Source organism: Gossypium arboreum, chromosome 1 (genome assembly GCF_025698485.1).
Source record: "Gossypium arboreum isolate Shixiya-1 chromosome 1, ASM2569848v2, whole genome shotgun sequence".
Lineage (NCBI taxonomy): Eukaryota > Viridiplantae > Streptophyta > Magnoliopsida > Malvales > Malvaceae > Gossypium > Gossypium arboreum.
Window position 1 is genome coordinate 75,955,207 of NC_069070.1, and position 17,426 is coordinate 75,972,632.

General features: G+C 34.6%; 1 protein-coding gene across 2 annotated transcripts; it reads left to right on the plus strand.

Annotated features, from left to right (window-relative positions):
* The first annotated feature begins 5,674 nt into the window (after window positions 1–5,674).
* LOC108482145 (uncharacterized) lies at window positions 5,675–7,862 on the plus strand. 2 transcript variants are annotated; one of them, XR_001870835.2, is made up of 7 exons: window positions 5,675–5,989; window positions 6,081–6,188; window positions 6,299–6,429; window positions 6,639–6,739; window positions 7,111–7,170; window positions 7,454–7,637; window positions 7,728–7,862. XR_001870835.2 is itself a non-coding variant. In XM_017785257.2 (6 exons), the coding sequence occupies exons 1-6, from the start codon at window positions 5,680–5,682 to the stop codon at window positions 7,536–7,538; spliced, it is 795 nt and encodes a 264-aa protein (XP_017640746.2). In that variant the 5' UTR covers window positions 5,675–5,679; the 3' UTR covers window positions 7,539–7,862. The 2 variants fall into 2 exon arrangements, 1 of the variants encoding a protein (XP_017640746.2); XM_017785257.2 differs by having other exon boundaries at window positions 7,454–7,862.
* Window positions 7,863–17,426: the final 9,564 nt, after the last annotated feature.

Genomic DNA, 17,426 nt, shown 5'->3' on the forward strand with positions numbered 1-17,426 from the left:
ATGTCTGGGACATGGCATCGGTACAAAGACGAGTGCCAGTGTAAGACATGTCTGGGACATACATCGGCCTCGACGATGATAGCCAGTGTAAGACGTGTCTGGGACACGCATCGGCTAAGAGTTGTGCTAGTGTAAGACATGTCTGGGACATGCATCAGCACGTATATACGAGAGCTAGAATAATACCATGTCTGGGACATGGTATCGACCTCGGTGATGATAGCCAGTGTAAGACCGTGTCTGGGACATGGCATCGGTTACTTATCCCATGTTTGAGGCTTATAAAATATCCAGTAGTTTTCTAAAAGGTTCAACTTTAAAGGTTATGAAAATAACTTAATAAGGAAAGTATAATAATGTTTAGAGTGATACAGGTACCTATTTAGTATGCATGAGTAATGAGTTCAAATTAGAAAATGTGATTTAAGTAGACGGAAATGAGTAAGTCAAGTTTATGCTTACCTTTGAGCTATGAGTATGATGAGTAATGGTAAAATTGTTGTTGTATATTTATTTATATGCAACTTACTAAGCTTTATGCTTACTCTCTTTTCTTTCCCCTTTTCTTTTAGTGCCGCTTAATTAGCTCAAGGATTCTTTGAAGTCGGAGATATCGATCACACTATCAATCGAAGCACTTGGTATAGTACAAATCTTCTTTTGAGTATAGCATGTATAGGGCTAGACTAGGATGTTAATTTAAATGAGAAATTGGTTATGTATTTTGGCTTAATTCAAAGCCCTTCATTTTGTATCAAGCCTAGAATAATGGTTATTTTTCATTTTGATAAATGCATATAATGTTCTTTCTATGGATGAATTAGTGTCTATTTTGGAGAAATTTGTGTATTGAAATGATCTTGTGTGACAGCCCTAAATTGACCCTAGTCGGAAAGTGGTTTCGGGACCACTAAACCGAGTCATAAAAATAATTAACCGTCATAGTTGATGCTTATTATATGTATATATGTATGTGTAAAAATTTCATGTTTGAATTTTGTTGATTGTAAGTGAATTTTATTAAATAGGACTTATGTGAGAAAATTTAGAAATGTGTCAGGCAAATGCAAAGTGGCCTATTAATGCATGTTATGAAAATGAGGGGTTTGCATGTCAAATTGCCCAAAATTGAGCTAGTGGCCGGCCATGCTATGGGTGGAAACATGTTGTAAACATGTTGTGTTAGTGTGTTATGTTAGAAAGAATAAAAAAAAGGGGTTAGTATTAAAGTAATGCAAAGGGAGGAGTGATGAAAAAAAAAATTGTCTCATCCATGTTTCCCCCATTGCCGTGAATTGAAGAAAGAAAATAAAGAAAAAAAAAGTGTTCATTCTTGAACATCTTTGGCCGAATAGAGGAAAGAAAGGAAGGGAAAGAGCTTGGAGAAAAATCGGCTATGGTGGTTCACTAGATTAAGGTATGTTTAATGTTGCTTGAAAGTTCATACATCCCTTGGATGATTAGTCTAAATTCTAACTACCTCATGGATGGATTTGGGGTTATTAGAGAGTTAGTATTCGACTAAGAGGCTTCAAAAGTTTCGGTTGAAGCCTTGATACTATTAGCATGTTAGCTATATGGATGTGTTATGATGCTTGAGGTGTTAGATAAATTTGAACTCATCACCAAGTTCTTTAAGCAGCCCAAGTTAAAAGTTTCGGTATTGAGGTATCTTGAGCATTCGGCCATGGTAGGAAGTAGAAGAAAAATATGGTTGTTGTTAGATGAAGTAGAGTCTAACAAATGAGCACACATGTGCATTAGTTGCTAGATGGAGAAGAATCGGCTAGCAAGTTGTGTGCTAAGGCCGAATATAATTTTGAACATTATTGAGTAATGTATGTGTTTTGAAATTGATGGAATGGAGAGTATGCTTAAATTGTGTTATGAACAATTATATGTTAAATCAAGGTTTGCTAAGCTAGCTATTAAGGTGAAGTGCAAATGTTAGTATTTGATTTCTAGTGTATATATGTGTATTAGCCGAGTTTTGAACTTGAAACAAAATGGTATTTAGTCAATACAAGTGACCATATTTGTAGAATGTATTAAGTATACAATCGGCCTCAACATAGACATGCATATTCGGCCACATGAATGAGTACATAGGTTGTTGTGTATGTTCGGCCATAGGTAAGCATATTGATGGCTTTATCTTGACTTAGAAAATTCGGCTAAGGATAATATTGGCTAATATGTTGAATTTGATTCGTGATTTCATACATATATAACTCTAATGCCTAATATATAAGGGCTAAGTACCTTAAATTCCTCTTTGATGTTCAAAATGATTAAATCAATTTATTTGTTAATATTAAGCTCAAGAGCAAAGGGGAACTAAATCCGATAAAGGGAAGGAAAAAGTGATCGAATAGCCATCGAAATCGTTCGACAACATCCGAGGTAAGTTTTCGAGTAATGAAACTTAGTTTACGATTTGATTAAGTCATGACGTGTAAGCATAACAAATATACGGTGATATAATGATTCTACTTGAATTATATGTTGAGTTAATTAGTCTATACGTATGATGGGTAGCCGTATGTGCATAGAAATCATGTCATGAAGCAAGCTGAATCATGCTGTTCGTATGTGGCTATTGAGCCGAAAATGGGAATGCTTAATAATTGATTGTGTTTGAATTCTAGTTATGAAAATGAAATGAAGATGTGTCATGATTTACTAATATATGCATGAATATTCGGATTGATAACGGGGTTAAGTCCCGAAGACATTTGTGCTAGTGATTAATTCCGGGTTAAGTCTCGAAGGCATTTGTGTGAGTTACTAATTTCGGGTTAAGTCCCGAAGGCATTTGTGCGAGTTACTATATCCGGGCTAACTCCCGAAGGCATTTGTGCTAGTGACCATATCCGGGCTAAGGCCCGATGGCTTTGCGAGTGGTTATATCCGGCTAAATCCCGAAGATAATTGGGTTTGGGAATGAGCGATCTTGCTGTAATAATTTCAATTAATACGCTCGTAAAATCCCAACGATGAGGTATGTTTCGTATGTGCATTGAGATAATTGATTCCTTCTAAATAGTATTTGCTCAATCGATTAACAAGCTTCCGGCTTTTAGTCAAGTTGATTTCTTATGTATGAATATAAGGGTTGGAAATGTGAAGTAGGTATGATTGTGAGAATATGTGCATATGAAATTATTCGTTTCGTCGTATGAATGCTATACTTTAGTTATGCCTAATTTCACTGCTCAAAACTTACTAAGCATTAAATGCTTACTCCGTTTCTTTGAATCTCTGTTTTATAGATTTTGGTTCGTCAGCTATCGGACTCGGGATTGTCGAAGTTGAAGTCGTCCACACTATCAAAGCCCCTTTTGGTACACTTTTGGTTGAACTTTGAAATGGCATGTATAGGACTACCCTTTTTGTTGTTGGTCATGTACCCCTCGGTTTTGTATAAATTTGGATAGCCATGCGAAAATGGCTTATATACACTTTGAGCATAGTATTATAATCATTTTGTATGTTGTTCATTAAGAGGTATGGAAATGTTTGGAAACGATTAGCCATTGGAATGGTTAATCATGATCATATTTTGTGCTATATATGCTAAAGGGCTAGTCGAATCATGGAAACTATGAAATAGGTAAAGTCTACCTTAAAAACAGATGCTGACAGTAGCAGTGGTGTGGATTTGAAACATCACTAAAAATAGTAGGAATGGAGTTAAATAGTGAATTAATTATTTAATCTAACTTTGATGAATCTACTTTCATATGGAAGAAACGAAACGGTCATATGAGTCGGATTTTAAGAGATATTTAAGTTTTCGTGGAACAGGGCCAGAGCGATTTCTGGATCCCCTGATCTGACTTTGGAAATTCATTATAAATTAACCAGAGATAATTAGAAGTCATTCCATACATGTATAGATTCCTTTTCGAGTCTAGTTTCTTTAGAAACAAACGGCATAAGTATTGAAGCCCTGTACAGGGGGATATATAAGTCGTAATGCATGAAGGTCAGAGCAGTCGAACCCTGAAACAGGGGAGACTTTAACTAATAAACTGTACTAATTGGCCTGACCAAAAATTCTAGAAAAAAAATTGTAGATGGATATATGAGTCTAGTTTCAGGGAAAATTTACAAAACTGATTTTCAAGGTTTGGAACTCAAGATATGATTTTTAAGGTGACAGTGACGCAGTTAGCCAGCTAGTCAATGTGATCCCCATTACTGATGGACAAATCTGTTCGGAAACAGAGCTCTTTTATCGAGGAATTAGACCTGCTATTAACGTCGGCTTATCTGTCAGTCGACTGCAAAAAAAATAAAATAAGGGAATTAAGTCTGTTAACCCCTCGTGTCCGACTCCGGCAACGGTCTCGAGTACGGGGTGTTACAGAAATGGCCAGAAAGAAAATACTCCCTGCAGAGGATGTTTTTTCTCGAGGCGTTTCAACCACCAAACTTGATTCCTTTTGAGCCTCTACAACCCTGGATTCCTAGGATAAACTTGATTGGGGAAAATGTAGAAATCGCGAACTCAATGACTTCAGTGTGTCTACACAACCTAGACGCTTCAAGGAGAAGAATAGCTAATTAAAGCACTAACTCATGCAGTGAAAACACTAACTTATTTATTTATTCATTAATTTTTTTCTGTAAAGTGTAAGTTAATATTAATTATTGAAGTAAGATATATTACAATACGCAAGCCAAAGATTTAATCTTCTTCTGAACCTTTTAAGCAATTTTTTACTTTTTCAAAATATTATGCTTAACAAATTAACGGAAAGAAACTTAAATGAAAACTAACATAAATAATTGTAAATGTTAAACTCACAATATGATATTGTACAAAGCAAACCAATTTAATAAATTTGTTTCGTATATTGCAAATAAGTGTACATTTGGGATGTAAAACAAAGTATACAATTGCGGAAAATTACAAATAACATAATTATCGACGTCCCGAATATATGCCATAGTTGGGTAGGCGTCAGGCACGCCTAAGGTTCTGTCGCACTAGTTGGGTTGGTGGCTCCTCATCGACTTTGACTTCGTCTTCATCTTCACGTGCATGTTAGGGTTGATTGCTACAATCATCTCATTCCTCCGTCGTCGATTGCGATCGTGTCCTAGTCGCCCATCGTACATCCCCATTGTTTGAGTCGGCAGTTGCGAGGATAAACCACCTCGGTAGAACAATGATGCTGGGGATGTTCGCGATTCCTAGGTATGGATACCTCTTCGGATAATGATAAATTTAGGTTTTAATGTTTATTCATTTTGTCATTTTTCATCTTTTTTCCGAGGGTCATTTTGGCTTTCAAGTCTCAACCTTTAAATTTTAATCAAATTATTTATTTTTAGACAAGAAAATTGACTTAATTGTTAAAATTTTGATGGCATTGACGTGGCAGCTCATGTGCATTTTACTAAACTTCACTATTAATATAGATAAATTTTTCTAAAAGTTTTATGAAGCTCTTTAAAATTTGTTGATTTTAAAATATATTTTATTTTTTAAAATTTTATGAATTATAATTTAAATAAATTTGAAAAACTGATGGGCAAAATCTTTTCATTAAAAGTAAATAATTTGATTAAATTTAAAAAGTTGATACGAAAAATGATTAAAAAATAAGTACAAAGAAAAAATAATATAATAGGCTTTTAATTTTAAAAATATTTGTGAATAATTAAAAAATGGTTTATTATTTTATACTCTACAGCACGGCCGTTAAAACGGTTCGTTTACTTGCAAGTTTATCAGCCATGCCGCCACCAATGCTCCGCCTTATCTCTAGCACCTCCGTGTCCACCGTAGCTGGCCTCCCGCCAATCCTTACGAAACCTCCCATTTCAAATCAAAACCTTTCCATCACCCCCAGTGAAGAGAATCGACAGAAAGTGCTCCGCCTTATCTCTCGCAGAGACGCTGCTTTTCTCTCCTTAATCTCCCTCTTTCCTTCCCTACTCCATACCCCTCATGCTTCTGCCTTCTCCATTGGAATTTGTGCGCAATTCTCGCTGTCTATCATTTTTCTTTTTATTGATTTCCTTTTTCTTTTATTGACTTCTGTTTGAGTGTCTGTTGCTGTTCGCAGCAGGACCAAAGGATTGGCTTAAAGAGCAAAAGAGGAAGTCTTCGAAATTCCTATTGGCACCAATCGATGCTTCTCGACAAAGCCTTCGCTCTGTTTATCTTTTGCTCAGTAAATTACATTTTTATTTCTCTTCCCTTTTTCTTCTGTAATTACGCTGATCTGTTTGTTGTGTTTCTTTGCTTAAATTTGGTTATTTGATACTTTTCTTTTTGGAATAGTGGACAAGGAATCAACTATTTCGAATAATGATTTAGAGGAAGTGCAAAAGCTCTTGAAATCTGCCGCTAGGGATTGTGTTGTACTGGAGAGGAATTCCTTTGTTGCATTTCAAGCCAACACCGGAGTCGAGGTTTGTTCTTGTCCTTGAATGAAATCGAAATTTGTTGCGCATGGTTTCTTTAATTCTAAGTGAAAACTGTTTAGGCTTTTGATTCCTTCAAAGTTAATATATAGATACTGCCGTTGTTATATTCACTAAATTTAAACTCAAAACAAAATCTGAGAGGAATTCCTAATTTTGGGTTATAATTTTGTAGTTTGATTTTCTTTAATTCACAGGTTTGCACATTTCGTTTGATTGTGAAAAATGCTTCTTCTTTGCTTGAGAATAAGAATCCTGTTAAGCTGGAAGCTGAAGCTATGCTAGATGATCTTATAAGGTATCCGTGTTATAGTTGCTATTAATCCCTTTTTTGTGATCGTGTTATACTTATCTTCATTGCTTGAGACCTAAACATTTTAAATTCTGGGTGTTGTTTTGTTATAATGTATAAGGAAATGGCAATGAAGTTTTGTTCTTAATCAAGCATGTTTTGTTCCTGAGGTGTTTGTAGGTAGAACTCGATATCCAGATCATTTTAAAGCATTTTGGGTTATTTTCCTTTAGTCTCCCTAAGATCCAATGCCTGTCGGATTCGGAATAATCCTTCATTCGTTTTCTGTTGAGTGCTAATTCGTTTTATTGCCATCATAACTTGTTTAACAGCTTAGTTTGTTAATAATGTTTAGTGTTATTTTTCTTTCTTGGCAGCTCATTTACCTCGCTTAATACTTTGGCAAATGAAAGTGATATCCAAGTTGCTTCCAGTAGGTATGGTTTTTCAGTTTCAACTCAATGTACCCAATGCAGATGGAGTTCATTTCTAGTAATATGCAGCAATATTGGCAACTTTTAAATGAACCTAACAATTCATGGATTCGTATTGTAATCATATATTGATAAATTACCATGTATTTCATGTACCATTCATATTACTATTTTCATGTAGAGTTGTGTTTTATGTCATGTTGTATTTATTTTACCGTACCAAATAACAGTTGTTGAGTTTTTGCATTTGCAAAGCAATAAGTTATTTAATTCTTGTTTTGCACAGACACAGGGTTGCAGATGCACTGAAGGATACCATAACTTCGCTTGACAAATTTGAGCAGGCGGTTAAGGACTGCCTGGAAGTATGACAATGGTGGCTTGGCTTCCTTTAGCAACTATAAATTTATGGTGAGAGATGGCAGATGCTTTTGTAGTTGGGACTTGGTGGAGACTGGAAGATTGTAAAAGTACATAAGCATGTTGTTTGACTTTATCTTTGTTGTAAATTTTGTTTTATTTTCCCATTTCTAATGTTTTTGTTGGTTTCATTGTTACAGAATTTATTGACCAGTCTTTGCTGGAATAAATTATATGAGCAAATCCTCCGAATTCTTGTCATTTACATTGGCTTTACAACTAGAAAATGTTTACTCTTCTTTTTTAAGAGAATTAGCAAGTAGAATGCAGAAAAAGTGTGTGTATATATATATATTTTTATTTGTCAAAATCATTTTTAGATGAAATGCAAATGTTGCAAATGATAGCCAAAGACACGTGCTGGTTTATTTGTTAAGTGTTTGGATATTTTATCGGCTGGGAATAGAAGATGGACTTCCTTTTTCTTTTTTCTTTTTTTTTTTTCTGAAAACAAAGGGCCCATAAAGGTAAAATATCATAAATTAGACTAAAATATCATCTAAACCAAGTAGGTGGATGATATTTGGAAAATCCGAACCAAATGAATGATCAACATTCTTATCAATGAACCAATGGGCAAGTTTATGCGCAATGCCATTGGTTGCTCAATGAGCAAAACGAAAAGAAACACAATCAAACCAAGCACAAAGTCTATGGGCTTCCTCAACAAAAGGGTTGTAAAAAGAAAAATCCAAACTGCAATTGAGTTTGTTAACAGTAGTTAGGCAATCAAACTCAACTACACTGTAGTGAAGATCAAGCTCTCTAGCCATCTCGAGGACATGATCCGAGTATGGCCCAACTTTTAGTCCAAAAACATGTTGCGCTTAACCTTTTACAAAACTCATTTGACAAGCTCAAAAGATCACGAAAATTGAAGCTTAACTTCGGATGTGATACATGTGTGGATGGGATAAATTTTATTAACTTAATTTCATCGAGGAGGTTGTTTTTCAAGCTCAAAAGATCAGTCTACTTGTGACAAGTTTTTGGACGGAATCCAAGCATTTCTGAGTTGATATGCATCCATACTATTTAAAGAGTTATCTCTTATCGTTGAAATGCACTTTAAATTATTTGATTTCGAGTCCAAGAGTTCAAACTATGACTATTTTAATGAAGAATGCACAAGTAAAATTTTTGGACAGGATTATTACGGCAAATTATGAGTTTCGGACTTTAATTCGAGTTTAAAGCATATTGGGTTCAATTTTAAAGCTTAATTTTGATTATATATGAGTTTGATGTTGTATCTATTAGGTTTTATATTTTATTATTTATTTATTAAGAATTTTAGGATATTTTAAAATATTTTAAGTTGTTTAAAAGTTTTATGTTTCTTAATCAATAAGAAAGTTAGTTCCACTATAAATACTTTTTGTTTAGATTAATAAAAGTTTCATTCTACTTAAAGAGTTTTATTGTGATGTAATTAGATAGTCTATATAAAGGCTTCTTCATTATTCATAAGGACACATTAATTATTTGATTTATACAACTCTCTTGAGTTTATACCTTTAAAAGATATATTTCTTATGTATTTTAGAAATAGTTTTCTTCTTGGTTTTCTTCTTAAAGCCATGGGAAGCACGCTTCACCCTCCATTTTCCTAGGGTTTGGCTTTAAGGGGTTGGTTAGAGCCATTTTGTGAAGCTTGTTAAAGTTTCTTCTTCAAAGGGTTTCATAAGACATTAACTTTTCATCACCATTGATTGTTTTTATTGAAGTTTTGTTCTTCAAGAGGGACAATCTTTCCGTCATCCGTCTTATTTTTGTCTTCTTCCATTCAATCTTTTTCCATCTCTCTTTCTTGATTTTATGTCTTGTTTTTCTTTTTATTTTTATTGTTTCTAATATGTTTACTTCTTTCTTTCTTTCTTTCTTTTCCAGATTTTGGTTTAGTTCTTCTTGTGCCCAACAATTTGAATACGATCTTGGCCAGTTGCCTTATCAAGACACCAATAATAGTAAGGGCATCAGTTGAAAGAGCATCAAGGGGACCTTCAAGTTGTCTTATGTAGCCTACATGAACCATTCCTTCAAAATCACAAACCACAACTCCAAAGACTGCCTTATGCTCCTTCGCAGTCTAAGTTGCATCAACATTGAATTTAAGCATCTGTACATTCAGGGCTTCCTATTGCTCAACTCTCAAACTCCTAGGCAGCATGGTTGCATATAGTAAGTTATAGACTAGGAAGTCCTTTGAATAGTACGAGCATGAATAAGAGCATATTGAGGGACAATCATCTTTCCTTGCCTCCAAATTGCTTACATCCAAAAGCTACCAAAGAATCACTAAAAGGCTAGTAAAAGCCTCTTTATCAAGCTTCCTCATAGCAAACTCCAACCAATCAACAACCCTACAAAAAGAGGAACCTAATATGATATTATCAACACTACACAAAATTAATACCTCTTTGAACAAGAGATAATCTTAGATGACATGCATAACATCCTCTCTCGAACCATCGCATCACCTACATCGAGGGTCATTGGTTGAGAAAAAATGGGCATACTTTATTGCAATAAGAAGAATCTCATGGCCGAGCCTCCGCTCGAATAACTTGATCTTAGGAAGAGTCTTTAACTTCCAAATTTCCTTCAAAGAAGCTCTATGTGGACCATGCCTGAACAAGGAAGAGTAATTTGTAACCGAATCTAGTAGCATAAACCCCATTTGATGTATATCTATCTTTAAACCAAAATGTTTTCCTTTTTAGGGGCGAAGCCAAAACAATCTTTTAAGGGGGGCCGAATGAAATTTTAATTTTTAAAGGATTAAATCAAATTTTTATAATTTTAGGGGGGTCAAAGTACAATTTTACCTTTACTAATTTAAAGTTTTTAAAAAAATTAAGGGCTTAAATAATAATTTTACATTTTAGGTGTAACACCCCTTACCCTTACCCGTACCCGAGACAGGGACCAGGTACAAGGCATTACCAGACATGTACTCGAACATTTTTAGAAATACGGGTTATAAAATTTCGTTCCAATTTGAACCCAATCAAACAATATCTTAGTGTCCCTATTATGGGCCTACGGGCCCAAAACATACATTGAAAATGGTCCGGAATCAAACCGAGAACTTAAGAAACTTCTTGGAAAATTTGTTAAGTTAAGCATCACACGCCTATGTGGAGGCAATGCACACGCTCGTGTGCTTTGGAACACGCCCGTGTCCCCTACCCATGTGGAATTAATTGAATTTATTTCTCATTTTGAACCTACAGGGGTTTTCAAACGTCTAAACACACGCCCGTGTCCCTAGCCCGTATCCTTCACACGGCCTAGACACGCTTGTGTGGTCGCCCGTGTCCAAAAACTTGAGCATTCTGTTTATGGCATCAGCACGCATTTAGGGGCACACAGCCAAGACATATGCCCGTATGCTAGGTTGTGCCCTCCATATAGTTGAGACACACGGTCGTGTCTCTGCCCGTGTATTTACTACCATGCATTCTAACTTAAAATTTTTAGGTGCATGGGACACACAGCCATATCACACGCCCATAAGGCGATCCATGTGTCACACACGGCGTAGACACACGCCCGTGTGTCTACTCGTGTGGACTTTGTTGGGCTATTTTCCAAGCCTTAGGTCACCCTCTAATAACCATATCCACTTATAATTTTCAATAACACTTGACATGGTTTAATTATACTCTTAAATGACCTTAGTATGCCTCATTGCATGTAAAGCTCGTCTCATCGATTTTTATACATGCTAGGTTATCCCCTTTATATTAAGGATTTCGATGACTTGTAACTCAATTAAGCTTGGCTCGTTATCTTAACTCATTGCCAAATTGTGGCCTAACCACCCCATGTGATTTGGTCACATTACATGTGTTTAAATGTGATATACCATATTTCATCCTCACTAGCACAACTGAACACAAGCATGCATAAAATTTGTAACTCATAACCTACACTAATATGAGCCAATTCCATGGCCACATACAAGTGAATATGTATACTTTTACAAGCCTTCATAGTGGCTAATCAAATGACACATATAACAAAATAACAAAAGCCCTATAAATGTCATTGAACAAAATAAGAGTATCTATATACCAAAGCTAGACAAGATGATAGTGTGTTGATTCTCCAACCGTCTCTCAATCTTCACGAGTCCATGAGTTCTGTAAGAGAGGGAAAAGAGAGGGGTAAGCATTTACATACTTAATAAGCCCGAACAACTGGAAAGTAAACTTACCGATTAATTAGCATACAACCATATTAGGCAATAAAACCAACAAGCATGGAATGGTTTCCTTATCATATACACTCAATCAACAAGTTAGTCTCATAACAATACACCATGTAATTTGTCTTAGATGAGCTCATCATTCAACATTTTCATTTTCATATCTCATGTTGATCTTGTTGAGTTTCTCAAAAATCTCGATGGATTATCCATTTACCGTCAAGTCATAAGAGTGATCATCTCAAGTGCGCACTCCCGCTAACCTCACATCATACGGCGAGATTACCAGTCCAGGCTAAACCCTCCATAATATCAACTCATAGGTTGATGTCGGGATTACCAGTCCAGGCTAAATCCCTTATAGCGACAAACACCCTAAAGAGCTCGAATCTAAATTACTAGTCCAGGCTAAATTCAGACCCTAATTGGATTACCTGTCCGAGCAAAATCCACAATGCGCACATATTATTCGGGAGGCTCGATCACTTAAGGAACACCCGTCTGGGCTAGATCCTTTCTATATTTGAGATCAACGGATTACCCGTCCGAGCTAAATCCTTTTCTACAACACATGCAGGATTTCAAGTCATATAAGCCATGGTTTATCCATCGAATTTTCCTTTTTACTTCAACCAGGACATTTATCATCATGTCATTATTATTAACATATTTCATGGATTTTCATGCCATTATTATAACCAATTATCATAAATTCATAAAACATGCAATTAGACATATTAATAGTTTACTTAAAGTTATTCGAACTTACTTGGTACTCGTTTCAGTTTTGCGTCTCGGTTATTCTGAAACTTTTCATTTTCCTCGATCGACCTCCAGAATTTGTTCCTTGGGGTCTATAACAATAAAAATGAATCATTAATACCTCACATTATTCTTTTCGAGTCTAAATTTCACCCCTGGACAAAATGATCATTTTGCCCCTAACTTTTCACATTATATACGATTTAGTCCCTAGGCTCGTATGATGAAATGCATGAATTTTCTACATTACCCAAGCCTAGTTGAATGTTCTTTCCTCTTATGGCAGCTCATATTTTTCCCTTATTTCACATTTCTACCACATATTTTTACACCTTTTGCAAAAAAGTCTTTTTAGGGGTTTTTCATGAAAATCACCTAGGAAAAGATGTTTATCACACATCCAACTTTCATATTCCTCCATAAAACATCAAAGAATAAGCATATCACACATGGGTTACTTTGAAAACATGAACCTTAACTCAAAATATGGGTAGAAATGGAGAGAGTAAGCTACCAGGATTTCAAAAATACGAAGAACATTAAAAACGGGGCTAGGGAGCACTTACTATTGAGCTTGAAAAATGAAGAAACCCTAGCTATGGTGGCTCTCAAATTTTGGCAGCTAGGTGGAAAAGATGAGCTGGTTTTTGTCTTCATTTTCCCATTTTATTTCATTAATTAGCCAAATGACCAAAATGCCCTTAAGCCCTTTCTTTGAAATTTTATCCATACATGCCCATTTTTGTCCAAAACTTAGAAATTGGGAAAATTGCTCTTTAAGATCTTCTAATTAATAATCTAAAGCAACTTCATGCAAATTACTTCTAGAATCCAAGTTTTGCAATTTATTCAATTTGGTCCTTATTTTCCAATTGGACACCTTATTTATTGAATTTCTTCATGAAACTTTAACACATGCATATTTTCATATTCTAGACTTCACAATAATCATATAATAAAATTTCAACGTCGAATTTGTGGTCTCGAAACCACTGTTCCGACTAGGCCCTATTTTTGGGATGTTACATTAGGGGGTCGGGGCCCATGCCAGCCCCCTTTAGATTTGCCACTATTCCTTTTCATTATTTCAAGTGAGAATAGCAAGTATTTTATTCATTAAGTCAACATTAAGGGAAGATATGTTCAAGATTCATTCTATCTAGTACCACTTTTCACAATGAGGTACAAAACCGTAACATTATGGATAAGAGCATCATTAACCAAAAGATCCTTTCCATCAAGATCTTTCTTGCCTCATTTATCCATCCAGACTCTGAACTTAATCTTATTACCAGTGCACCAAAAGATGGAATTCTAAACATTGAGATAGGAAAAGGATTGTAGAACCAATTAAGTATTTTATTTTTCTACTTCAAAATATCACACTAGTTAGCAAAAGAATTTTAATGATGCCCATAATTGAACCTGCATTTTTAAATTTCAAAAGTAGATGGGCTAATTTTAACAGTTAGCTAAAACTAGCCATATTTCTACGGTACTAAAAATTATTCAACTAGAAAAAAAAAAGAATAATTCGACTTCTAGAAGAAAAAATGAGAGTGAAAAATGTAAAGGTACCAAAAATTTTAGCAGATGCTACTTAATTTGGTAAGAAATAACAAGAAATGATACTTGCCCAGAGAAAGAAAGTGCCCTAGGATCCTAATTGTTCTAAGAGGTTTTATAGGCTTATTCTTAAGGGATTTATCTATGACTAGAATATTGATGATAATTCTTTTGTTGATTATGGAATTGATCACATTTTTCAAAATGATGGAGTTTTTAGGTCTGTATACTATGCTCACCCTCCGTAAAAAGGATAGTTTATGAATTCTATGCCAATCTCAACCGTGGCGTTTTTGATTCATCAAGTAAATACTACCAAAAAGTATTCATCCATGGTAGATGGTTCAAATTTGGTCCTGAGCAAATCAGGAAGTTTCTGAATTGCCCCACCACCAACAATCTTGAGCTGGATGAATCTATTGATGAGACTATTGTTGCTTTAACCAACCGCCTACATCCCTTTGGCCCGGTAAAAGGTACTCTTTGAGCTTTCTTTTTGGACCATTTGTATGTTACCTTATATGCAGTTGCCATGCGTAAATTGGCTTCCTAATAGCCAAAGAAATTTAATAACCAAAAGAGTGGTTGTAGTGCTTAGAAAAGTTGTGGATATGGTAGTATTTGATCTAGAGCAGCTTATTAATTATGAGATTACTAAATTTACTGAAAAGGTTAATGAGAATTACGTATTGCCTTATCTATTACTTATCTTTAGAGTTCTTTTCTCCCAAGATTTTAAGATTGTTCGTTCTAATGAGACCTATGAGAAACCAGTTCTAGAGTCGAAGTTTTCCCATAATGGTTAGGGGGAAAACATGCCATTAATGAGCTAGAAGAAATGCATGCATCTAAGTTTGGTACTCCTGAATATGAGACTAGTGGACAAGAAGTGCCCACTCTCGTAGGCGTCAATTGCATTTCTAAAGGCATAAGGGCTAGAGCTATTGTTGATCTTTATGCCACAATCGAATTTTATCAAATACATTGTGATAGGCTAAGGGCTAGAGATATAACATTTATACCATTTGTTGATGGTATGTTTCATAATATGTCCCTCCACCCAAATCAATTTATATAATAGGTTTATTTGTTTTTTAATTTACACTCTTAGTCTTCTTTATTTTATATATATCAAAATTGAATCTTATTAATTATTACTATTTTAAAGAAATTTATTTCATCTTAATATGAAAAAAGTTTTATTAAATCTTAATCTTTTAAAATAGAATTATTTAAAATAAAAATATCATTATACCTTTAATTAATTTCAATTTAGACAATTTGAGACCTTAAATACATTAATTTTTTTGGAAAAATTAAATGCATTAAACTATTATAAAATGAATATTTTATCTTAAAAACATGTATGCACATATTTGTCCAATTTATTTTTCCAATTATTGGCTAATATTTAATTATTTTAGTAAATATACAAAATTATTATAATTAAATTTATATTACATAATGTTTCTATTGATAAAAAACAAAAGAAATTTTTATATATAAGATAATACTCTCAAAATGTTGTTAAATCATTTTAGATTGTTGATTCTGCTTTTATATTAAAATAGTAAACACAATTTTTAATTGAAAATTACCCTTAAATTATATTCAGTATTAAATTTTATTCATCAATTTGGGTTTCTAAACTATATCTTTTTCTACCTTAATACTTCCATTAAGCAAAAGCAAGCCAACCGTTAATCAACCGTGGCCAATAAGGAAGTGGCCCAACCATGCAGTGAGACGTGGCAAAAACTATATCATCATTGCCACATAATTATTTTTTTATTTTTTCTTCTTTCATTTTTTTTCCTTCTTTCCTTTCCTTCCTCTCTTTCTCCCTCTCTCTCCCATCCTTATTCTTCTGTTTTTATATTTTTTTCTTCTCTCCTTCCTTTGCTCTTCTCCCGAACTTCATCGCCACCACTATTGTTGTCACCAACCCTTTCCATTCATATCTTTATCTTTGACTCTTATACTTGAAATCTTCAATCACAAGGATTCAATAGAGGTCGAAGTGGTGGGTTGCTCCCTACGACGGACTTCAACTACAATAGCTCATGTTCATCGTCGTACATCACCACTCCTTCAAGCCCTCAACACTCCAACTTCATGTGATTCTTCTTTGCACAATGAGCTTAATGACATCTCTCACATTACTGGTTCTTCACCGACAGTCTCTTTTGACTCGAAGATAAAACAGAGAAAAAGCTTTAATGGCAGGGTTGCTCGACAAAGAATATTAAAGCAACAACAATGATGATGGTAATGGGTGTTAAGAATCAAGTTTAATTTCTATGGCCAATTTGAGAGGAATTCTTTGTCGACTAACTAGCTCTTTGACGATGGTAAGATTAAGCCACTTAAACCATTGCTTAGGTTTGAACCAATGGCATAGAATTGCCATTAGCCATTGAGAACGATTAAACAAAATTGTGTTAAAAAGCAGGTAATAGCCAACCTGGAGGTTGAAAGCACTATGCCGCCAGGTAAAATAAAAGATAAGAAGCAAGGGACTTGGAGAAGAAAAAAAATAAATAAAAGGGGAACCCAAGCTCTTGATCCATGACAATAATAAGGTAATCGCTTTCAATCTTATTCATAATATTTATACGGCAATAATCATGCAAAAATATGAAAAATATATAATATATTCCTAAATATATACCTAAAAGATATACAATATATTTAGATATTTCTAAAAGATAATATTTAATAATAATATCCTAACAGGACAACAACTGCAAATAAAGCGAGAACAACAATGAGGAAAAGAATGAAAACATGGAAATGAAGAGTCTCAAACACCATACTAGATGAAGATGAAAGTTCTTCAAATTTTGAAAACCCCCGTTGCTTTTTTTATCGCAAAAAACCCCCAAAGCCAAATCTTATGTTTAGTCATTTTGTTTCAAAAAGAGAGTAAAAAAAAAAAAATGGAAATTGAGCTAACATGATAAAAAAAATGGAAATTGAGCTAACATGATCTGCCACCATCTTCATATATTTAGATTGGAATAATGGAGGAAGTAAATATGAGAGTTATGTTTGTGTTATGAGATATCCAATTGCCAACTTAAAGCCTGAATATAATCTGGACTACTAACCTGCGACCCGAGTTTGGACCCCACCAGGTGGAGTCATTAGGGGGCTCGCGAGCCCAGTTTGCACATCCCTAGATGTCCATGAGCATAGGGTATGAGGCCAAACGAATGAACCGACGAGCACTTGGGCCAGCGAATATGTGTTGAGTTTAGGGTAGCATATGTGTCAACATGCATAGAGCCTACCTACA